At 48.3% G+C, this 23,625-nt stretch overlaps 1 protein-coding gene across 2 annotated transcripts; it reads left to right on the forward strand.

The window, feature by feature from the left end:
* Positions 1-1,213: 1,213 nt before the first annotated feature.
* Positions 1,214-23,310, forward strand: Pdyn (prodynorphin). 2 transcript variants are annotated; one of them, XM_041670588.1, is made up of 4 exons: positions 1,214-1,259; positions 12,904-12,964; positions 20,023-20,174; positions 21,292-23,310. In XM_041670588.1, exons 3-4 carry the CDS (start codon positions 20,040-20,042, stop codon positions 21,907-21,909), a joined length of 753 nt encoding a protein of 250 aa, XP_041526522.1. In that variant the 5' UTR covers positions 1,214-1,259; positions 12,904-12,964; positions 20,023-20,039; the 3' UTR covers positions 21,910-23,310. The 2 variants fall into 2 exon arrangements, with proteins under 2 accessions (XP_041526522.1, XP_041526521.1); XM_041670587.1 differs by lacking the exon at positions 1,214-1,259 and adding an exon at positions 11,465-11,750.
* Positions 23,311-23,625: the final 315 nt, after the last annotated feature.

Consider the following 23,625-nt stretch of genomic DNA (forward strand, 5'->3'; position numbering starts at 1 on the left):
CTCTTGTTTTGGCTTCCTTTAGTAGACTGTGATTCAGGATATATTCGCCAAAAATATTCCTTTCCTCCTCAAGTTGCTTTTAGTCATGTTTCATCACAGCAATACTAATCCCAACTAAAATAAGACACAGTTTTCTTTAGGCTATCCAGCATTCAATTCATGACTTTAATTTGGGGCAGGGGGAGATTGGAGCTGGAGAGATAGCTCAGCAGTCAAGAGCATCTGCTGCTCTTGCAGAGAACCTGGGTTTGAGTCCCAGAATCCATAGCAGGTGGCTTACAACCACCTGCAACTTCAGTTCCTGGAAATCTGGCACTTTCTTTTGGCCTCCACAGGTACTGCACACATATGGCGCACATACATACATGCAGGCACACACGTGCATTAAAAAAGGCCACTCCCCTACTCAGAAAGAACCAACTCTGATAACAGAAGTATCTGCTAACTCTACTTCTTTGTGGCACCATCTTCTTTAACTGACTTCACCTTGATGATGGAAGGGGACAATGAAGTGAAAAGTAACAGCTGGCATTTATGGATGGTTATGGGCTTATAACCACTATACATATATTAATTTCAGGCTTGTAGCAGTTCTATAAGGGTCATTTTGTTATTGCTGATTTACATAAAAGATAGCCAAAGCAGAGAGAACCTAAGTAGTTTGCCAAAGATCACATAGCTAGTGAGGGGCAGATACAGACAGTCAGCATGCAGGAACCCTTCCTTGCTCTCAGCTGCTGTATTATATGCTAAATTATATACGATCCTACAAAGGATAGATTTGATTAAACCTCAGATGAAACCCCAACCTATCCACATGGCACCACGTGTCCTTTTCCCTGGCAATGCAGAGCCTATTATGCGACATCTCCGGAGAGACACAGAACAATTTTAAGTATGCCAAGAAGTCCCGAGAGTGTTTTCTTCAAATGGGGATTGGTACTGTGCAGTTGTCTGATATTCTCTCCCACTCACTTTTCTCAGATGTGGAAATCGCAGGGCTCTGTGCGCCCTCCACCAGCTTGCAAATGCTTCACCAAGGAAGGTGAACCTTTTTGACGGGAGTTGGGTGTTCAGAAAGTTACTTTTTTTAAATGCCACTATTACAAGAAACTTGTAAAGGTGACTCAGAGAGGCAGAAGCTTGTAATGGAAAACTAATCATTTTATCAGAGGTGGAAGCCAGCTGAAGACCCAGCTTTAGACTGGCAGTAGCCTTCCTCCAAGGAGCCCTGAGTTGAAACGGAGCAGCTGTTCAAGGTCAGTCAAGAACAGGGATCCAGAAGCTCCCATTCCCTGCGATAAGATTCCTGAGTTTGTCACAGACTGAGGGTGGGAGGTGGGTCCCCCGCAGGATGCGTTTGCATGGTACTTTGTGGTTGCTCTGTGAGCATGTGTGCATATGTACACTCATGCAATCATGTTTACGAGTTTGCAGCGACAGGGTGTTGGCAAGGGTCTCTACATTGATCCTGTTTGCGTGTGTCTGCTCTTATTGGTGTATATTTGTAGGAGAACTTATTTGTCTCAAGTCTTATGTATAGATTTTTGGGCACCTGAGGTCTATTTTAGAATATCAATTAGGAGACATATCCTTGATGTTTCGTGAGAAATCGACAAATGCGAAATGTCTGGGATGATGGAGCAGTTTCAGGACCAATCCTGCTGCTAATGGCATAGGAGAAGAAAGATGCACCACCACTCTCAGCATTACATGATGTTCATTTCATAGAGGAGGCAGCAGGAGCTCAGGGAAGGATAACCTGCCCATGCCACACAGGCAGGAAGAGTGGTACCCAGAAGAACATCCAGAGTCTGGGCTTCTCCATCCCTTCAGCTGCACCAGCCTTCATCTGGAGAAGTGGTCTCACGGTGGCCTGCAGCAGACATAGGAGACGGTGGGAAGAAAGGAAAAAACTAGGTTCAGGACTCAGCTTGCCATCAGTTCTGTGGCCGTAAGACATTAGAGGGGCTTCTGTATTGCTGTGACAGAATGAGACTCTGGATTTTAACCCAATAGGGCTCCCCTGATCTGGCGGTGTGGGCTGTATAGGAAGGAGGTCCTTGTGGGTGGCCTTCCTACAACCCAGGCAGTGTTGAGTTGGGAAAAAATACCTCCAGTGGGTACAGAAGGGTAAATTCAAGACTCATTCACCTGTCCTGGACACATGCTGTGATTACATTTCAAATATTTGAGATTTGCCCTTTTTAGATCTGGTCAAAGTATTCCACACCACTATTCAGTGAAGTCTAGACCTGGCGCCATCACTACCTTTTGCCTGTTGATTGACCAGAAGTCAAGAACATGCTCTAAGATGTGTGGTCATAAATATGAATGATGTTGCTATGTCCAGAGCCCAGATAAGTGCTCAATTAGCAGGGTATCCCTTCTTGTGGCCATCTGCTGATCACAGTCTTGTTCAGGGGTTGCTCCCCAGTAGCTGGGAAGGAAGGAGGGCATTGTGGGTAGATGATAGAAAGGGATTTGGAGTACAGACCAAGCAGATTTGGCCACAATTGTGGTTTCGCACAAGCCCGATACATCATTTAAGAAGCTTCCTGCCCCCAACCCAGAGTTTCATTGTCTTCACTTGAAAAATAAACATACAGAAATTTGTCCCTGGTTATCACTATGCCTGGTGCACCGTGACTCCTCTCTGTGAGTCACAGAAGCCATGCATGGCTATTTGGGTGCTGGTTCCCTCTGTAAGGCACTTAGATGCTGATGGATCTTGAGTTTCTGAGCTGTGTGACCTCAGGCACAGGGGTGTGACCTCAAGCAAACCACTGCTTTCCACGTTCAGTTCCTTCCTTCCTTCCTTCCTTCCTTCCTCCCTCCCTCCCTCTTTCCCTTTCTTCTTTTCTTTCTTTCTTTCTTTCTTTCTTCCTTTCTTCCTTTCTTTCTTTTGAGACAGAGTTTCTTTGTGTAACCTTGACTGTCCTAGAACTCATTCTGTAGACAGGCTGGTCTTGAATTCACAGAGATCTGTCTGCCTCTGCCTTCCTAGTGCTGAGATTAATGGCATATGCCACCACCTCCCAGCCTCCAAGTTCAATTTCTTGCTCTGACAGATGGAGGTAAAACTAGCATCTACTTTGTTGTGAGGGTTAAATGATGCAGTACATAGAGATTACTTAGCAGAGTGATAGGCTCCGAGTAGGAGAAAAATAGTTATAAAGTAGGGGCCAGAATGCCGCTGAGACAACAATCTGAGAGAAGTTTTGTCCATGAGAATTGGAGCTCTCCCTCATTCCTGTTTCCCCTCTCTGCTCCTGGCACCTGGTGAATTTTCAGGCAGAAGATGCACACAGCTCTGTGTTTTTGTTGCTACCCAAGAGCCCCTGTCTTCTAGGAAATGACATGTTTATAAATTCAGGCCAAGAGCACATGTGTGCCATGTCTAGCTTGGTGTCTGGGTGATTAGGTTCTCAAAGCTTAGAGTCGTTGCCAGGATTGGGAGCTTCCTGCCAGCTCTTGGCCTGGTGAGAGGATGTTTCTGAGAATGTCTGCCAGCTTTTCCTGCTTCCTCAGTGATAGCCTTGAGCATCCTGTGGCTATAGTGAGCTTTAAAAGATAGAGACCATGCCTTACCATCTGGTTATTTACAGCCAGGTTCTTTGTGGCCATCCTGAAGTTCTGTAGAGGGAGCTAAGCCTTGATGTAGATACTTTTGGCTCTGCCCTGGCCATTCCAACCTTATTTCGTAGTCAAGATGCCTGTTATGTTTGGTTTTAATGTCAACTTGCCACAGATTAGAATCACCTGAGTAGAGAACCTCACCGAAGAAGTGATTAGTTCATGTGGGAAGACCCACCTAGATTGTGGGAAGCACCTTCTGGTAGTAGCCCACATAAAAATAGCATAGCAGAAGGGAGGCCATGTTGTCATTTGCACACTTGACCTTCTCTCTTCCCACTGAGCTGATTTGCCCTGTGGTTGATACTGATTACTTTTTTGCAGATATTAGAATCAGTGTTTCTTGACTTTCATTATAGACTAGAGACCAGCAGCTTCCAGAAACCTTCAGGGCTTGCTTGAGGAAAGCTCCCTGCAGGAAAGATATATCTCATGATTTTTTTCAAGTCCCCTTGTTTTAGATCCCAAGTCTCTACATGAACGGATGTGAGCCTGGAAGCACAGTGGATGGGAAGACCTGGGGCTGAGGCAGAAGTCTTAGCAAAGTATAAGGAGCCCCTGGATCCTTTAAATAACCCACTATCAGGTCAGGATTTGTTTCTTTATCCCAACTGTGTGATGATATGGCCATCCTGCTGTGGAGAGATTGTGTGTGTGTGTACACATACAAGGTTTACCATTGTAATGAGTTACACATTTACTTCATCAGTGTTAAGTTGTATGTTTAGTTCATCATGATGTTCTACAACCGTTGTACATTTTAGTAACTGTTTCTTCATTCCAGAGACTTGAGCAGTGACTCCGTATGTCTCCCTTCTGCATAGGAGTAAGTTAGTTCCACCCTACTGCTGTCTTACAAATGTGTCTGTCTGGACTCGCAGGGCTGCTACTGTGTGGCACTGCCTTCTGGGTTTGCCTCATTGGGATGCTAAGACTCATCTTCCACAGCAAATAGCAGGACCCCACCCCTTCTCAGAGCCAAATGGTACTGCAGTTTCTGCGTAGACTGTCGGGTCTTACTCTTTCACCAGTGGGATTGCTTTTTAAAGTCAGTGTGTGTTTATCCTTTTAAATTCCTAGTGCCAATCTTTCAGGGGTTATTCCTAGAAGTAGAATTGCTGGGTCATATGATAATTTCATGTTTATATTTTGAGGCAACATTTTTTACCATAATAATTATGTCGTCTTAAGTGAGTTTTTCATTTCTCTGCTTCCTTAATCTTGGTTCTTTGAGGCATTCTAGGAAACCCATTTTTGTGTCTTTGGTGAGCTCCTATTCTTCAACCCAGGTGTTACCTGGGTAGAGGATCCTTCCTGAGCATGCCAGGAGAGAGATATCACTGCTGCTTCCGCCCCTTCCGCTGCTTCTCTTTTGCAGTTCTTTCTTTCATATTCTTATGCCTGCACGTTTCCTTCATGGGATTATGAGCTTGATAAGGATGGGAATCATGTTGAATTTGAATTTGAATAACTGGTATCAAAACACTGAGACATGCTTCTTGTTCAAGGGCTGAGTAAGTTGTTTCTGGATCTCTGTGTTCTTTGTCGACAGGAAGAACCATTTTCAATCCTTGGCAGCTTCCCAAGTCTGTTCTGACAACTGTCTGTTTTTACCCAGGGCTCAGGGTCCTGCGTGGCCTCTCCCCATGCTTTGTCTTCTGCTGCTCAGCTCACTTACCTCGCTTGAAATTCCTGTGCAAATGTTTGTTAAGCACCTAGTAGGTGTTCAGCAAGACAATACATTTGCCTTCACAGGGTTTATATCAGATGAGGGGAAGCTGGCAACTATCACAGAAGCTAGCAGTCATCATACACTTGATGTGAAGGTGGACCTAGCGGGATGAGGGGCAGTGATCAGCGTGCGGTAGCAGGGTTGCTCCGCTAGAGGGCGAAACTCTTCGTAAGTAATGGAAGGACTGAAGGGAAAGTGGCCCTGTTACAACCCAGAGACTTGAAGCCATCTAGGGATGGACAGGTCATTCTACCCAAGTCCTAAGTGATCTCTCAGCCTCCCATCAAAACACCTTTCTGTGGCTGGTGGGTATGGACACACCATGAACTCTACTTCATTTCTTATTTTCATTATATATATTCATCATACATGATATTGTTGCACAATGATATTTTCATATAAGTTTGTGCTATGCATTGAGGACACTCCTCCACATCCCTTACCCTCCCTTTTCACTCCCTCACTTTGCATTAGCCTGCTTTGTTGCTCTAGACAATTTAGCTTTTATTTTCATGTCATATCTGAATTGATGCATATATATAAAAATCCAGGAACCACACGTGAGAGAAAACCCAGGATATTTCTCTTTCTTTTTTTTTAAATATTTATTTATTATGTATACAATATTCTGTCTGTGTGTATGTCTGCAGGCCAGAAGAAGGCACTAGACCTCCTCATTACAGATGGTTGCAAGCCACCATGTGGTTGCTGGGAATTGAACTTAGAACCCTTGGAAGGTCAAGCAATGCTCTTAACCACTAAGCCATCTCTCCAGCCCCCGATATTTCTCTTTCTGAGACTGGATTAATGTACACAATATAATTACTCCTAGTTGCCTCCCCTTCCTGAAAATGTAATTTTGTTATTCTTCATGACTGAAAATTCCCTTGTGCATATATATCATTATCTTTATCCTTTGCTGTTGGATACTTAGGTTGATCCCACAAGTTAGCCTGTGTGAATGGTGTTGTGGTAAACATTGATGAGCAAGTGTCTCTGCGGTGTCAGCTAGGGAAGCCTTTGGGTAAACAGGAGCGGCACAGCTGGATCACGTGGAAAATTGTTCAGCTTTTTGAGGAAGCTCCATACAGACTTCCCTAGTGGCTGGGCTAGTTCACAAGCAGTGCTTCGGGTCCCTTTTCCTCTCTTCATCTCCTCACCAGCACCTTTTGCAACTCTCTCTCTCTCTTTCTCTCTCTCTCTTTTTAATTTTATATTCATTGGTGTGAAGGTGTCAGATCCCCTGAAACTGGATCTTCAGACAGTTGCGAGCTGCCATGTGGGTGCTGGGAATTGAACCCGGGTCCTCTGGAAGAGCAGTCAGTGCTCTTCTTAACCACTGAGCCATCTCTCCAGCAACTTGCTCTCTTATGTATAGGTTGTGATAGAATCTCACTATAACCTTGATTTGCCTTTCTCTAGTGGCTCGTGGGGTTGTAGAGGTTCTAAATATTATACTGTTTTCTGGAGGAATGTGGAAGACTTTGGAACTTTAGACTTTGGTCTAGAAAACTGGCTGAACACTGTAAGCAGAGTAGGAGGCTGGAAGACTGTAGTTCTGAGAATAATATAGATTGTAGAGGCCAAGCTCAAGAAGTTTCATAAGGAAGCAATGATTTTAACAGCAACTGGGCCAGTGGCTACTCATATGCTACTTTGACAAGAAAAAAAGTTAGCTGCCTTTTGCCCCTGTCCTAAGAACTTGCCTAAGTTCAAAGTGGCCCATCCCAAGTTGGAAACTTAACTTGATAGTGTCAGCCATGTGGTGCTGGCTTTAAAGGCATAAAGAATGTAAGAATGAAGGGGTTCTTGAGTTCGTCCTCTATGACTTGGGGGAGCTGTTGAGGCCAAGCAGGGGCAGGGGAGTCCTTGCCTGAAAGCCCCCAGAGAGGGGGAAAGGCTGTGAGAAAGAAGCCATTGTGCAAAGCTGGGAAAGTAAAGCCTGGGTTTCAGTGGAGACCCCAAGATATTAGGGATGTTAGAACCATAGATATCTGCCAAGGAGCGCTCCATAGAGGGAGAGAAATCACCCCAAGAGAAAGATGTATGTTGCAAGCAGTGAACCTGGAGGGCCAGAGCCATCGAAGCTCTTTAAAACTAATGTCCTGTACATCAGATGTGGAACTACAGAATGTGTTGTTTGTCCTGCTGGGTCTTTCTTTGGTCCAGCATTTCCTCACTATGCTCCCATTCCTCTGTTCTGGACTGGTAAGGTATATTCCATGCCATTGTATGTTTTTACCTTACAGGGGGCTACAGTTTGAAGAGATTGTTTTGTGTCTCAGAAAAGACTCTGAACTTTGTTATTTGTAAACAGTGTTGAGACTGCCAAAGAGTATGGGGACTTTTGAAGTTAGACTAAATTCATCTTATTGGCCATAAACAATATGACGCTTTGAATGAGAAATGTCCGTCATAGGCTTGGGTATTTACCAACCTGATCCTTTGTTGGTGATGTTATTTGGGAGCTTGAGGGGGTGTGGTCTTACTGGAGGAAGTAAATCATTGGGTGTGGGCCTTGAGATTATGTAGTCTCTCCCCATTTCCTATTTGCTTCCCACCAACTTGCTTTGTGTCTATATTCACAGGTGTGGTCTCTCAGCTTCTGGCTCCTGCTACATTCCTGATGGTTTACTCCCAGGCCTCCCTGTTGTGATGGACTCGTCCCTCTGAAACCATAAGCCCAAATAACTCTTTCTTCTTTAAGTTGTCTTGGTCATGGTGTTTAACCACAGTCAGAGAAACGGAACTAAGACATTTCCTTACATTTTTCTTCTATAAGTTTCAGAGTTGCAGGTCTTATATTTAGGTCTTTGATGCATCTGAAGGAGATTTTTGTGCAGGGTAAGAAAGAAGACTGTCCGGTTTTCCCATCACCATTTGTTGAAACTGTTACTTTTTCTCTGATCTGTGTTTTTTTACATCTTTGTCAAGGACCAGGTGGCTGTAGCTACAGGATTTGTAACTGGTCCTGCACTGTGTTTCTCAGATTTATGTGTTGGTGTTTGCGCCAGTCCCATGCACATAACGGAAGCCAGCTATGGTGATACACCAAGAAATACTCTTTTAATCTTTTGTACTCACACAGGGATTTTAGTGTATTTTATGTTTCCGTGAAGAACTACCTCGGGATTCTGATATTGCTTTTGATAAGATAGCTATTTTCTCGTTATTGATTTGTCCAATCAGTGATCCTGGAAAGTCCTTTCATCTTCGAGTGTCTTTTCCTATTTTTTTCCTTTGGTGTTTTAAAGTCTTCATTATTTTTCACACTGGGATAGGTTTACTCCGAGGCGATTTGTTTGTTTTCTGTCTCCCAGCCTGTTTCTTAGTCTGCAAGCGGAAGGTGAGGGCCACAGCTGATCACAGGACAGCTGATGGATGAGAGAGGTTTGCAGCAATAAGAGCTGCCTTCATTTCCTTTACTTTTCTGTCTTCTAACGTGATCTACTGAAACCTTTCTAACAGCACAACTTGAGGGTTGATTGTTTCAAGCATTTCCTTTGCTTTGTTCTTTGTTTCTCGTCCATTTCATGATCAGAACTGGAGATCATCATTTAACGAGGATAGGCAGCAAGGCTCAGGAGAGAACGCAGGGATTAGTCCTGACAGCTAGATAAAGCTGCCACTATCTCCCTGCCTTCGGAGGATGACTCGGGCATTTGTGCATCTAAATGAGGTGCCCGTCGGTTGTGATGGATAGAGTCAGCCCACAGGAGAGTCCAGGGAGCCCTGTTTCCTCTTCCCCTTCAATGGTGCTCAGAGGCCTGCATTAGGACCTCAAGGGGGAGGGGTGTGTGTCCCAGGCCTAAGGGAGACAAACTTTGTGTTAGGGTTCTCCAGGGATAAGGAGAGTCTGTTATTAGCCTTCTCCTGCAACATGTGCACAATAATTTTGTGTGCGTGCCTAGGCATGTGTATGCCTGCGTGCGTGCATGTGTGTGCGCGTAGGTGTGTGTATGTATTTAGAGGACACTGTAGATAAAAACAAATGCCGGAAATATTTGCTTTGAGGCTACGATGGCCTCTCTGAGCATCTCTGCCTGCCTGCGCATCTCTTTATGATGTAGCATCTCCCACTTCTCTATCTAGTGTCTGCTGACTTCCAGCTAAGGGAATGACGTCACCCCATCTCTTCTAGGATTCTTGGTCTATTCCAAGGTTATTGCCAAGAGATTAGGAGAAGGGAGGGGGAATTAAAGAGAATAGGAGCAGAGGGCATGATAGTTACACCTTGAGGATGAAGAACAGCTCATTTTCAGGTTGTGAGATCCTTGAGTAGCAGTGACTAGAGAAACTAGGAGCTCCAGCTCGGCAAGCAGGAAGACAGCCCGAGACATGGTTACCAGATGCTGGGCAGGTGCCTGGAAGTGTATGTTCCTGCCTGTCAGAGCCAGCCCTTGGTTCACCGTGGGCGAGGAGTCCTGCAGAAGGAAAGCTTAGGGTGGAGATGAGAAGGAACCGGGGGCCTGGAGTCACGGCCCAGGGACAGGGCACCTGGGACCTCCCCACTCTCCCTGCATGGCTGTCACTACACCACACTGCAGCTGCTTAGTCACGCAAGGCTACATTGTGACAACCACATCACCCGGTGGCTTTGCTGAGGCTCCGGTGAAACAAGTGACGATGTCTGGGATGTGCTAGGCACTCACCAGATGGCCCCTTCTGTCATCCTGGGTGTATGAGAGCATGAGATGACCCAGCGGCAGGAAGAGGCTGATGCCCCAGAGAAGCGTGAAGCGTGGCTGGTGCATCAGACCGGGCACGATTGAGCTAATCACTGCAACCACAAGGGCAGCTATGAGGAAGTGCTGGCCATGTGCCAGCCACGGAAGACATTCTTGGCATTTCCTCTTTTCTCTATGGCAAGCTCCCAATGGGGGCTCTTTTCCCCATTTTACGGATGAGCAAACTGAGGCCGAATCTATTAACTTGTCTCAGTACTCTGCACTGGTGAGCGGCAGAAGCAGAAGTTAAAGCCAGACTGCCAGTGTTACTAGCTGCTCTTGTCTACCTTGTTCTGGCAAACCGACTGAGTCTCAGATGTGGACATTCTAGAGCCAAGTCCTCGGGGTGGGCCATTGTCCAGTAGGTAGAGAGTTAGGGCCAGATCCATCTGGGTCTGGATGACAGGTCTTGGTGACAGATATGCTATGTTCAGGGGCCAGTCAAATCTCTAGCCTATGCTGCTGAACCTGGCCAGGACATGAGAATTAAACCTGACATCTTTGTTCATTGCCTGGTGCAACCCAAGTGTTCATGACACGCACTCCCTGGCCAGCTGCTGGCAGTCTCTCCACCGAGGCAAACAGTTGTGCTGCTGGCTAAAGAGACAAGCATGTTTTCTTCCACACTCAGAGATGCCCGTGTTTTGGGAGCTGTTTCCAGTTGTGCAGACCCTGCAGGCTGCTCATGGCACGGTGGAGGGTTCCCATGGGGCGGATGTGATCCCTCCCAGATACATCACAGCCGGGACTCTGAGGACTCCCCCTGTTACTGCCAGAGGAAACTGAAAATGGAACAGCAGCCCCTGGTTGTAAGGGAAAGGCAGCGCCTGGCATCAACTCGGGCAGGTGCCCAAGTCAACTGGCACCCTAACACAAATGTGCACTCATCTCAGTGTGTGCGTGTGACCCAGCCAACATGGAGCCGAATGTTCCTTTTCCATAGCCAAGAACTGTTTGGGGCACTCCAAGACATCCCTTGGTCCCTATATTTTGAGACAGCCTTCCTTGGCCCAGTATTTCTGATTCTCTGACTCTCTATCCTTCTTTACCTCCTAGTCTCCGAGAGCCTCTGTGGCTGTACGCCTTTTTCTCTTTTCCTCTTGCTTTGTCTACACTCTTCCTGTGTCTCAGCCGTCGCCTGTTTCCGTTCTCTGTCTGCTGGCTTTCTCTCTGCCTTTCTATTTCACCCAGAGTCTCTCCATCTTTCTGTCTCTGCTTTCCTGTGACACTCTCCTGGAAATGCTGAAAGTGGCCGGATTGGAAGTGACAAACAGCACTACACTGCGAATCCACCCCCAGACTGCGCACTTGCATCCTCCCCCACATCCCATCACCAGCTATTGTGTCTCACCCAGGCCCAGGGAGTTGAGTGGAAAGGCCTGGGGGGTCTGAGCTCTGACTGCTTTGCCATTTCCCCATTGGCTCATGGCAGCGTGTGCTGTGCTAGCGAGCGCAAGAGGGCTGAGCGACAGGGGGAGACTCTCATCCATAAAAGGGGGGAAAGGCTCCAGAACTGCCATTCTAAGGGGACTTGGTAGCCCTCACAGCTTCCTCTGTGGCACTTCTCTGAGCTGGAGTCAGGGTGCCTCCTGACTCTTGGATCCGCCACCCGACCACCCGACCAGCCAGAATACCAGGGACAAAGCAATATACAGGTAAGATCTGCAGGCAGCTCAGGCATGCTGGCTTGACGCATCTGCCCCTCCGTGGGAGCTTGGGATGGGAGAAGTCAGGTTTTGGTTCAGACTACTCAGCGCAGAAAGTCGTCCTTTCAAGGCTAGTTTACAAAAGCCAGGTCAGGGAGTCCTAAGAGCTGCCTGCCCTCTAGAACCCAAGCCCTGTACAGTCCTGACTTACACAGGTGTTAGCTGCGCCTCGGCTCTGCCACACAGCGGTCCCCATGCTTGTTTCCAGGGTCTGAGGGGAAGGGGGCAACCTGGGCGGAAGACCAAGAGGTTTCACTAATTAGCCGGATTTTAAAGGTTAACAGCCTCACCGGACTTAGAGAACAAGGACTGGGAACGTTAATGAGGTCCGGGACTCGGCATTTGCCAAGTGTGGAGCGGCACCATCAACGCATAAACAAGCGCCGTCCGTCTTTTTTATTCTTTCTAATTCATGTTTAATCGCTGATGAGATGCTAATTTGCTATGATTTTACTCCGAATGGAGGCTGTGGGAGCGTGGCTAGACACCCGAGCCGGCCGAGCTGGGCTCGCCAATTTTACTTTGAAAAGACTTGTTGCTTTCATGTAAATTACGCCGGAGGCGGCTAAGTTAGGCTGCAGGAAGCTCGCTTGGGGAAAGCCATGGGTTCTCTTATAGCAATGCCCACAATCCAAAGAAAGTATTATGGAACCCCAAAGTTTGACATTAGTAATAAAGCTGGCGAGCTTCAGAGAAGGTGCCTGGAGACCACTCCATGGTTGAACAGTAAATTCTGTGGCTTGTTACTTTCCCTGGGTATTTTTTTTTTTTCTGAGAACCTCTCAAGGTTTACAAGTATCCCTTAATAAAGCCTCCAAGCTCTTTAGGTTATTGGCTCTGGTTTCAAGGACCCTCCCACGGACAGCGAACTCTCATTATCGCCCTTCTGCCAAGGGTTGGTGAAATAGACACCGTTCATCCTTCTAATCTGACAGGCATGGCTGTCAAGATCTGTTGCGAAACCTTTCCAAACGTCAATCCCTTTCCGTTCCTTCTCGTGGGGGCTTTCCTCCTGCTCACTGCTCACTGCTCACCTTCCTTCCCTGCGCCCCTCACCACTGCCTCATCCCACCTCACTCTGCCTTTTGTTCTGTTTTTGCAGGTCATTCTTCCCCAGGCTTTGAGATCTGTGCGGGGGGAAGTCCTTGAAGCAGCAACAACGGGTGAGTTATGGTGCTGGTGTGTGTGTGTGTGTGTGTGTGTGTGTGTGTGTGTTTACCCACACACTCCTGAGCCCATTGCTTTGTCCTCACTGTGCTAAGAATGCTGGGTGGCAGGCGGCTCTCCTTGTCTCCTGTAGTAGCTGACAGCTGGGTTTGGGGTGTCCCAGAGCTCCCACAGCAGCTGTGTGGTAGGCTCCCCCATTCTGCTGCAGCGGGCTGCTCAAGTGCTTCGCTCTGGGGTGTTTGAGAAAGCACACGAAGACTGTGAAAACTCACAGGATTCCCTGAGCGCTACTTCAAGAATTTCCCAGGTATCACCTGAGAGTGCTTGGCCACACCTGAGCCTAGACTGAGTTTAAATCCCGTGGGCAGCCTTCCTTTGCTGGGTAATTTTGCAACAATTCTTTTCCTTTTCTGGGTCTTAATTTCCTCACTGATATAATGCAGATAATAATAATGTCCTTTCCCTCATATCTCCGTGAGGCTCCGAAGGGAGGCTGTACGCACCTGGCATTTGGTAGGCACTCAGTAAATGCTACCATGGCCAACTCTCTGCTGATTCATAATGGCGGGCTTCAGAATGAGCCCCTCCCTTCCTTTTCTTATATGACATCTTCGGTCACCCCATTCCATGCTGCCGTGTGCTCTACCAGGGAAATATGACTAAAACTCAGATCTTTCTGGGGGCAGTGTTCCTCTCTGCACCCCTACAGATGACTTCACTTTTTTTATCTGCCCTCCCCTGACAATGAAATCCCTCCCTGACATCTCATCGCCGCTCCCGATATCCTGGCCCAACTTTTCTATATTTCATATCTCACTTTTATTCCTCGAGGGGTCAGCCGTCGCTGCTTTGGTGTCAATGCATATCTGAGGAAGGGCAGTCAGCAGGTGATTTCTCTCACGCACTTGCTCTTCTCAGCTCCTAAGTGACCGGCAGATCTTAGGGGTCTGACACGGTGCTAAAACAACTTCACCGAGACAGAGCTGACCGCAGTGGGAAGAGATAGGGATGTCAGGCCGAGCTATGTCTCCAGGTCCTTTGCAGCTCAGCCTGGATCCTACTCCACGCCCCCACCAGAGCTCTCATATCTGAGGCAGGTGACATGCTCAGGAGTTTTCTCCTCACCCCACCCCAGTTACCCCACTTGCCAGAATGCTTGGCTATGAGTTGCAGACGTACTCACCGGAGGTGATGTGTGGCTTCACCTGCCTGTGTCCCCAGTCTTATTCCTGTAAGATTCAATTTAACTTGATAAGCGTTTCCTGAGCTGTTACTATGTAGCAGACTTGGGGAGAGACAGAAGAGGACACTGGCATTTACCCCCTTTTCCTTGCTTCCTCCCAGCCCCGCCCTCTCTTTCCCCAGCATCTGCACTGCCCCACACCCACTCGTGTCCCTTTACTCTGACTCTTCATCTCTCTCCTTGACCTCTCGTTCTCCATTTTTCTTTCTCCTTATCCTACAAATGCACCAAACGACATTTGGTGGGAGGGGGGAGGGGACACCAGTACAAATCTGACAGCCGAGACACATTCCTTTAGAACTGCAGCTAATGATGTCACCGAGACCGTGACCATTGGGGCCTGGGCTGCAGGACCCGTATTTCTATTTGTCTGTCTCTGCTCAGTAAATGTGGTGACCTTTGGGCAAGGCCTGGTCCTATATCCGTGCTTTAATACTTGTTGAACAAAAGGTTGGCTCATTTTTTGCTCAGAACTAAAGCCATTCTGCAAACTGGTTGTCCCTCCTCTATGAGTGAGCATTTCTCAATAAGGGGCATCCTCCAGTTTCAGAGCTTTCTGTTGGCAGCCCCTTGGGAACTCACAAAAAATGAACTTGTTACTTTCTACTAAGGTGAAAAGTCCTAAAGTGGTTTCATCTTCAGGAGTGTGACAGTCTGGGGGTTAGCACACAGGACATGCCATGTGTCCCAACACCTCTGGACAACGGGTGCAACCTGTGGATTAATGTCATGCCTAGTTCCCATGTCTCTGAATCACTGCATTCCCACCTAGAAAGTGAGACTGATAGTGCCCAGATCACAAATGCAGGTGATTCATATCAAAGATATAAAGCATTTGGCCTCCAGGTGGAGGATGCTATGGATTCCAGTCCTGCCACCGGGACGGTTCTCCTCTGAAGCCTGAGCCTATACTGATAGCCTGCCTTGAGGGGCCATTTGGAGGCGTCTGGTCCAGAGCAGTGGCTCAGTCTGATAGATTCCAGGGTGGCTGTCACTGGAGGGTCACAGAAACATTGACGTGTGTCAAGGTGGGTGTGAGAGCTGGAGGTTCTCCTGACTCACTGTGTGACCTTAAGCAAGTGACTTCATCCTTCCCTCTTCCCATTTCCTCTTCCTCCAAATAGACATAATCATATGCATACATTGCTCCCAGAGATAATTGTGATGTTAAATCATGCTATTATTATTCCTCCCTGGCTTTTCAAATAAAAATGCTTGTTGCCTCTGGAGCCCCAGCTGACTACAGTAGAAATATCTCAGAGCTAGGTAGAGGACAAAAATCAAATCAAAACACAACCCACTCTTTCAAGGAACTCTGGATAATAAGACCAGAACATCCCTTTATACTTTATTTGAAGTGTGCCAGGCATAGGTTTAGTGTGCCTACACGGTCTCTCACCTGATGGCTAAACAACCCCCAAACCCTTTGTTATTAGCCCCACTGTCTAGTGAAGGAAACTTTTCTCCAAGTGGTGGTAAGTGGCTAGCTGGAGTCTGCGCTCTGCTCTCCTACTGAGCAGACTCAGTGGGCTGCAGCGGGATTGGAGGGGCCGCCTTCATCGAACCCCTCTCATCTCAAGTTGCTTTCCCAAGTTGTTTGAGTCAGCCTTCCAAGTATGGCAGAGACAAGTGTTTATTAGGTGCTCTGCAGGGACAGTGAGAACTGGTCTGTGAGTATGTCCCCCTATGACTAGGACCAAAGTGAGATGCAAGTCTAATGCCTCAAAGGCTTTTGACTTTTTTCCAAACAAGTTGGAAATAAAGGTTCTCCCTGCTTGGAAAACTCCCAGCTTTAAAATGTCTGTTTATTCAATCAACAAACTTGTATGGAACTTCTGGTCTCATCTGAGCCCTGGATGGGGCTCTGGGAACCATTCATCTATCATCCACCCACCCATCTGTCCATCCATCCATCCGTCCGTCCGTCCGTCCGTCCGTCCACCCATCTATCCATCCATCCATCCATCCATTCATCCATCCATCCATCCATCCATCCACCCACCCACCCATCTGTTCATCCATCCATCCATCCATCCATCCATCCATCCACCCATCCATCTGTCCATCCATCCATCCATCCATCCATCCATGCATGCATCAATCACACAAACTTCTCTGGTCCTCTCATGATGTTTCAAACAAATGCAAACTATAGCTAGGCCCACGGGGATGGCACAAAGTGGCCCCCGCCCCTTCTTGGCATATAATTCTCCAGTTTATCTTTGATGTATTTTTCTCAACTGTGGCCTACCTGTCATGGTCAAGCATACCACACGCACTCATACTGCGGGAACTTTGCAATGACAAAATCCCCTCTTGTGTCAGACTCAGATAGTCAGATGTACTATGTGCTGGGGCTAGCATGGGTGGCTGCAGGAGCTCCAAGGAGGGATCATGTCCAGACAGACTTCCTGGAGGTGATTCCTAAGGCTGAGTTCTAAAGAGTGAGAGTTAGTTAGGTCAAAGGTAATAGGAATGGGTGACAGGTGTTTGGGACAAAGGGAATCCTGAATGCAAGGGCTGGGGATAGCATGCATTGGCCCTTGGTTATAGAACTGGGGAAAATATTGCTTCAGCCTAATGGGGTTGTCTCGAGGATTTCCTCATGTTAAGCTATGTTCAGGACGGAGCACAGAAAGACATACAGTGTGCACTCTGCAAATACAGGCTCTCTGTGTTGGGAAGGCTGCTGGGTATAGGTAGAAAGAGTCAGACCTCTGAGAGGCATTATGGAGCCTGAGAGGCTGGAACAGAACTGGGTCAGATGAGAGTGTCCAGAGAGTCCCTGGCTACCATGGAGATTGTGTCTAGGAGGATACCAGTTTTGTATAGAGAGTTCAAAATTGGGTCTATTTTAGAGCTTGGTGCTTTTGGAAGTCTCCCAACAGGTGTTAGAGACTGACACTGGATCACCAGTGGTTTCATTTGCTCAAATATTATAATGGGTTAGGTTAGCTATTATTAGTATCAGAAAAACAACACACACACACACACACACACGCACGCATGCACACACACACACACACATACACCAAAAAAACAAAACAAGCCCCCCCCCCAAAAAAAACATGAACCTTTTGTTTTGTCTGCATGTAAATGGAACATTCGCTTGCCCAGACCTCTGATTTTCTCCTCTGATAGAACAGGGCACTAACCCGAGGGACGTGGAAACTCATAGGGTACATAGGCAGAGCTCTCTGCGTTTTCTACTCTGAGCTTCCCTGTGCCGGCAGCAGCTGAGCCCAGTCTCAGGAGAAGCACATGGACCTGCAGTCCGGCCTACAGTTGCATAGAACTTTGGACAAACTACCAAGATCCTGAGCACCAGTTTCTGCTTCTCTAAAGTCGGTCAATCACGCCTACCTCTCAGCGAGTGGGTAGACTAGGCTTGGGCTTAGAGTCAGGGCTCTGTGAATTGTTGCTGGGACTCGTGGAAGACTTAGCTGTTGGTGACTAAACCTGTTCTAGAAACTGCAATTATTAGCTGGAGAGAATCAACAGAGTGGGCTCTGCACCCCAGCTCCCTGCAACAGAAGCGCCCCCATAGGGGCTTAGGGCAGGAGGGGCTCAATGATGGCAACTGAGACAATGGTCAGGAAGGCTCTGGTTGGGGAGTCTACTGTGTGCTTCAAGAGAGGAGACCTGTTCTGGGGTTTGGGCTCATGGGTGGAATCTTTGAAGCCCCTGGACATCAGAAGAGGAAGAGCAGTTTGCAGGAGGAGAGCAGACAGTGTCTCCTTTCTTGGAGACAATAGGTCAGGATGTCTATGTGGGGAAGAGAGTAAAACCCCCCAGCTGGCCAGCTAGGGGTCTCTGGGGCCTCACAGATGGCTTGCAAGAACTACATGGTGATTTGACCATAAAAAGTTGACTGACGAGGCCAGAGTTCTGGGTCAGTGGTTAGGGGTGAACACTGAATTTGCAAAGGACCCCAAACTGGTGTGGGATTGTTTTGTGACTTATGCCATCACCAGTTAGGTTCTCAGCACCCACGCCAGGCAACTCACAGTTGCCTGTCACGTCAGCTCTGGGGGATCCAGGGCACCCTCTTCTGGTCTCCATAGGTACCTGAAATATATATACCCCACCTGATATCGACATATAGTTAAAAATAACATAAAAATCTTTTAAAAATTGGCTGTGATTTTTAATTTTAATTTTCTACCCCAATTGAAATATAATTACATGATTGTCCTCTTTCCTGTCCTCCCTCCAGTCTTTCTAATGCCCCTTCCTTCCAACCCCACTTATATTCCCTCTCTCAAAAGGGACAATTATAAGAAGCTTTCTTATAATCCATCAGTCACCGGTCAAGCACTTACTAAGGGCCTATGTACTGGCTGGAGTTTTAAATGCTGGGATAAGAAGCTAAGACAGCTAAAGTCAGTGCCTCTGAGAGCTAACATTCTAGTTGGGGGAAATGGTAGTGCCTCTGAGAGCTAACATTCTAGTTGGGGGAAATGGTAAAGGCGGATACCTCAGCCAGTATGAGCCTGTCTGGCCCTGTGACATTTAGTTTATTTAACGCAGAAAGGCAGTCTTGTGAAAACCTGAGGTCAGAATACTTCAGACAGAGGAAGAAAACAAACAAGGGCACTGAGACAGGAACAAACTTAGCCTGTCTGAGGTCCACCAGCAAGTACTACAGAGAGGACAAGAGATAGTGTGTGTGTGTGTGTGTGTGTGTGTGTGTGTGTGTGTGCATGTACATGCATGCCTGAAGGGGTGGAGTGCTTGCACGGCTAGTTAGGGGGTGCACTATGGTGATGGAGAGGGTACAAGTTACTGGCAGGTGAGACCTAATCAAGGAAGGAAGAGGTAAAAGGAGGGGGAAAGCTCTCCAGGAAGAAAAATCAGCATGTGCAAGGCCAGGAGGTGAGAGAGGAGATCCCAGACCTCACTGTTGGAGTTAGGGGTGGGGTCAGACGGAGAGTGCCTGACGGTGAGGCGGAGGCTAAGGCTTTACTCCACTTTGTGGGTGCCTTCTCCGAATTGCTATGCTGAGAAGGGTATTTTATGCTCCAATCCGAGAAGCTAAGGGGGGAGGCCAGTGTGAAGGGGGGGTGAAGGGGAGCTCTGGTCCAAGTGAGGAGCAGTGCTAAAGAGAAAAGGGCAAGCTCTAGAGAACTTGCAAAAACCAGTAAGAATGGGAGTGTAAGTCAGCCATACAATGCTTGTCTACCATGTATGAGGCCCTTGGTTCTATCCCCAGCACCAGAGAGGGAGGGAAAAAGAGAAAGAGACAGAGAGACAGAGAGACAGAGAATGGGACTAGGAGACAGAGAAAAAGAAAGAAGGGGAGGGAGAGAGAGAGGAGAGAGAGAGAGAGGGAGAGAGAGAGGGGGAGAGAGAGAGAGAGAGAGAGAGAGAGAGAGAGAGAGAGAGATCATTACAGCTTGGGGACTCAGGTCATAACTGCATACTTTCCGGTTGGTGATAGCCCAGGTGTGCCTTGCAATTGGACAGACCCAATCGAGCCCTGACTCCCCAGCTTCCTAGCTGTGTGGAACCATTTTCCTGTGCCTCAGCTTCCCCACCTGTCCAGTGAAAACTACATCACAGCCTGCCTTGCAGAGCTGCTGCGTGGATTGTGAACAAAGATCCCAACGTGCAGCGATTACTCAGCCCTCCCGTCAGCCCTTACTCCGTGGCCTTGACTCCCACTTTCCCTCCCCAGCTTCTGTGTCCTTGACTACTCGACAGGAAGGGGAACGCCTGCCGCCTTGTGCTGCTCCTACACAGAGATGTGAGTAAGAGATGTGGCCTTGTCAGCTCAGGACACTTCACCATCTTGTCCTTCTCCCTCTCCAGCAAAAGAGTGAGACAGAATGGCGTGGTCTGTGCTGATGCTGGCGGCTTGCCTCCTCGCGGTGGTGCCCTCCGATGATGCAGCGGACTGCCTGTCCCTGTGCTCCCTGTGTGCAGTGAGGCCTCAGGACGGGCCCCATCCCATCAACCCCCTGGTAGGTCTCGGCAAGGCTTCTCCATACCATTCTATTTGTGGGTGGAGCCCAGAGACGGGAGGTAGCACATCTGGGCAGCTGCTGAGTCTGCTGCACCTACCGCATCGTTCATGGCCTCTCCTGCCCTCCAGTCCGGTGGGAACCAGGGTCTGCTGCTGTCTAGTTCCCATTGCAGTCCAGACTTCATCACCATGGCTCTCCCAGGTCTGCACACAGACCATGTTTCCAGGCAGCCAAGTGCTTGGCAACAGGGTGTAGACCATTTGGGTGCTCGGTGTGCTGTCTGCAGCACGGGGTACACATTCCAAGGCTTCTGTTTCTGACTGATAGTCACCTCAAAATTCGGTCATCCCTGTCAGGATGTGCTTGGTGGGCTTGGAGCTTCCGCCCCTCTCCTGGGCCTGAGGCTCTCTGCGTCCCATCTGTTGGCGCTGCTCTGGGCCATCCTCCCCCACACGCCTCACCCTGCACTGCAGGTGGACTGCAGCCAAACTGGCTGTACTAAGGTGGACAACACGCAAGCTTGAATTCTGGCCCTTTCTAGCCCCCTTACTCTGAAACTGTTCTCCGAGTCTCACGCTCCTAATCTACAAACCGAGAGTGATTCTCTGAGATCATGATGATGGCAAGTGTTTACTCTCTGAGTCTAGTCTATATCCGTTGGGCCACTCAGTGTGTCCTGCTCACTGCGGGAAAGCAATGTGGCGACACATGGGGACTCCAGCCTCAGACCTTCAGAATTCAAGTCCCAGCATTGCTCACTGCCGTCACTATCATTATAGTTGAGGTGACTGAATGCTCCCTACAGCACCATGAAGCAGATCCTATGTTCCTCCCAGCACACATGCTCAGGTGTATAGACCCCTCCCATTCCCTATGCGTATCTTCCTGCTGTTCTGAACCTCTGTCTCTAAAGTGTTAGCAGTCCCCTCCACTTCTGGTAGAGAACTACACCCTTTGGCGTATGCATATGTGCAGGGCAATAGGAAGATCTTGCTTCTCCTTTCGGCATTTCCATCCTTGCCTCTGTGCCTTTGCGATAAGTCTGATTTCTCACTTCTCGCATGATGACAGTCATTTGGTGTCATTACTTCTGTGCTCTTTGGGATCCTTTCAGATTTGCTCCCTGGAATGCCAGGACCTGGTGCCACCATCAGAGGAGTGGGAGAGATGCCAGCGCTATTTGTCTTTTTTCGCCGCCTCTGCCTTTGGGCTCCCGGGCAAGGATGACGTGGATAACGAGGTTGCTTTGGAAGAAGGGTACAGTGCACTGGCCAAGCTCTTGGAGCCCCTCCTGAAGGAGCTGGAGAAAAGGCAATTCCTCACCAGCGTCTCAGAGGAAAACCTCAGGGGTCTCTCGGGCAGGTTTGGGGATGGAAAGGAGTCTGAGCTGCTGGTGGGTGCCGAGCAGATGAATGACGGAGCCACGCAGACTGACGCACTGCTTTTCAATGAGGAGGGCTTGAGGAAACAGGACAAACGCTATGGCGGCTTTTTGCGCAAATACCCCAAGAGGAGCTCAGAGATGGCCGGGGACGAGGATGGGGGCCAGGATGGGGAGCCGGTAGGGCATGAGGACCTATACAAACGCTACGGGGGCTTCCTGCGGCGCATTCGGCCCAAGCTGAAGTGGGACAACCAGAAGCGCTACGGCGGCTTCCTTCGGAGTCAGTTCAAGGTGGTGACTCGGTCCCAGGAAAACCCCGATACCTATTCTGAAGATCTAGATGTTTGATGCCTAACACTTCCCCACCAGGGAGTTGGGTCAAGAGTCCCCCCCCCCTTCCTATACTAGAGGCCACCTCTTCACCCCTTTGTGCTTGTCCCACCCCTTGCTCCATTCAGCATTCACAAGGAAACATCTAAGCCCAACCCACCCCTGTTCTGCCTGTGAGTGAGTACAGTATTTGCAGTCAGTGACAGAGAAGAGCAGAGCGACAGTCCCTGGCCAATAGGTCCCATGTCCGGCTCAAACCTGTAGACCTCTACCCCCATCAGTGGTGGTTTTTGACACCAACCCAGCCACGCTGTCCCTATGACATCCCCCACCCCAGAATCCAGGGAAGACTTGTTCTTCATACCTGTGATCCCCAAACTTCACTGATCACCAGCTCCTCTCAGAAAAAAAATGAGCTGTCCCTGACAGCGTGCATGCATGAGACAGAGTAGAAACTTAAAACAAGATATCTAGAAATCCTAACCGCATTTTCAGCATCAGGGGCTCTTTTAAGGTACCCTGCTCTGGAGGCCACGGGTTAAATGAAAAGCCTTTTCGGTGGCAGGGATTATGACCCCAGTGAGGCCAGGCCTCTAGTGGCTAAATGCTCAGTCTGAGCATCTAGAGTTCTCGTGGCTTCAAGCGTGTCTCTGGAAATGCCCTCTCCTAGGCCCTGGGTTAAAGTAGTGCCTCCCCCCCCCCCCCCCCACTCCCCGCTGCTCATGCCGAACAGCCATGAGCTTGTAAAGGCTGAGACGGTAAGAGGGGAGCAAAGCAAACCAATTTGTTCTGTGCATCAAATTCAGAATTCGGGCCAGTTCCCACAGCCCTCATTAAAAAGGATCAGTATCACACTTCTGCCCCATGAGGAACTGAAGCCGAGTGGAGACGAGGAGGCTGAGCGCAGCTGTGTTCTTCGGGAGTTGAGTTGGCTGCGGGAGTCCGAGCCATTTGGCTGAGTCATTTGGCCCAGCATATGCACTGGCGCTGGGAAAGGGGATCCAGACGCTGCAGCTGAAGGAGCGACTGTCCCACCTCAACACTACAATGAGCCGTACTCCCTATGTCTCCAAGTAAAAAACTGAGTGTTCGAGATCAGCTGGAACCCCTTGATTCCTATAACCCAGAGTCAGACGCAGGGTCCTCCTCGGTTTCAAATCGCCCCTGCATCAGGCAAATGTTGATATGGGTAGGTTAAAGAGATGAGGCTGAATGGGAGAGGAAACAAACTGGATTTGCATTTTTGCATTAGATGTCGTGAGTGGTCCCTCTCCACGCATAGGAGCTCTTTGTGTGTTCTGAAATCTGTATATTGTGTTGGGATGACTTTATGTGCTGCTCAAACATCACATTTATCCAACTTACTTGGAATACGTGAGTCCTTAATAGGCCTGTGTAATTCCCTACTTCTCTGGTATAATAAATAAGATTATGCTGATGACTTGGTGTGTTTGCCTGAACAGTAGTCTCTGGAGAAAGTCTACTGCATTATATATGCATATATGATGCGTATATACCTGAACAGTAGTCTCCGGAGAAAGTCTACTGCATTTATATGCATATATGATGCGTATATACCTGAACAGTAGTCTCCGGAGAAAGTCTACTGCATTTATATGCATATATGATGCGTATATACCCACATAAGCACACACATGTATAGCTGTATTGGAGGATTGAACCTGGTGCCTCATGCATGACTGGCAAACACTCTTCCACTAAACTATAACTCCA

This window comes from Microtus oregoni, unplaced genomic scaffold (genome assembly GCF_018167655.1).
Source record: "Microtus oregoni isolate MIOR12 unplaced genomic scaffold, Mior012 000020F_ref0000438, whole genome shotgun sequence".
NCBI lineage: Eukaryota > Metazoa > Chordata > Mammalia > Rodentia > Cricetidae > Microtus > Microtus oregoni.

Excerpts from the sequence above, each read along its gene's own strand:
- Pdyn (XM_041670588.1), top strand. The coding sequence starts at position 20,040 with ATGGCGTGGTCTGTGCTGATGCTGGCGGCTTGCCTCCTCGCGGTGGTG. Across the intron at positions 20,175-21,291 it reads CCCATCCCATCAACCCCCTG|ATTTGCTCCCTGGAATGCCA; the intron begins GTAGGTCTCGGC and ends GGATCCTTTCAG.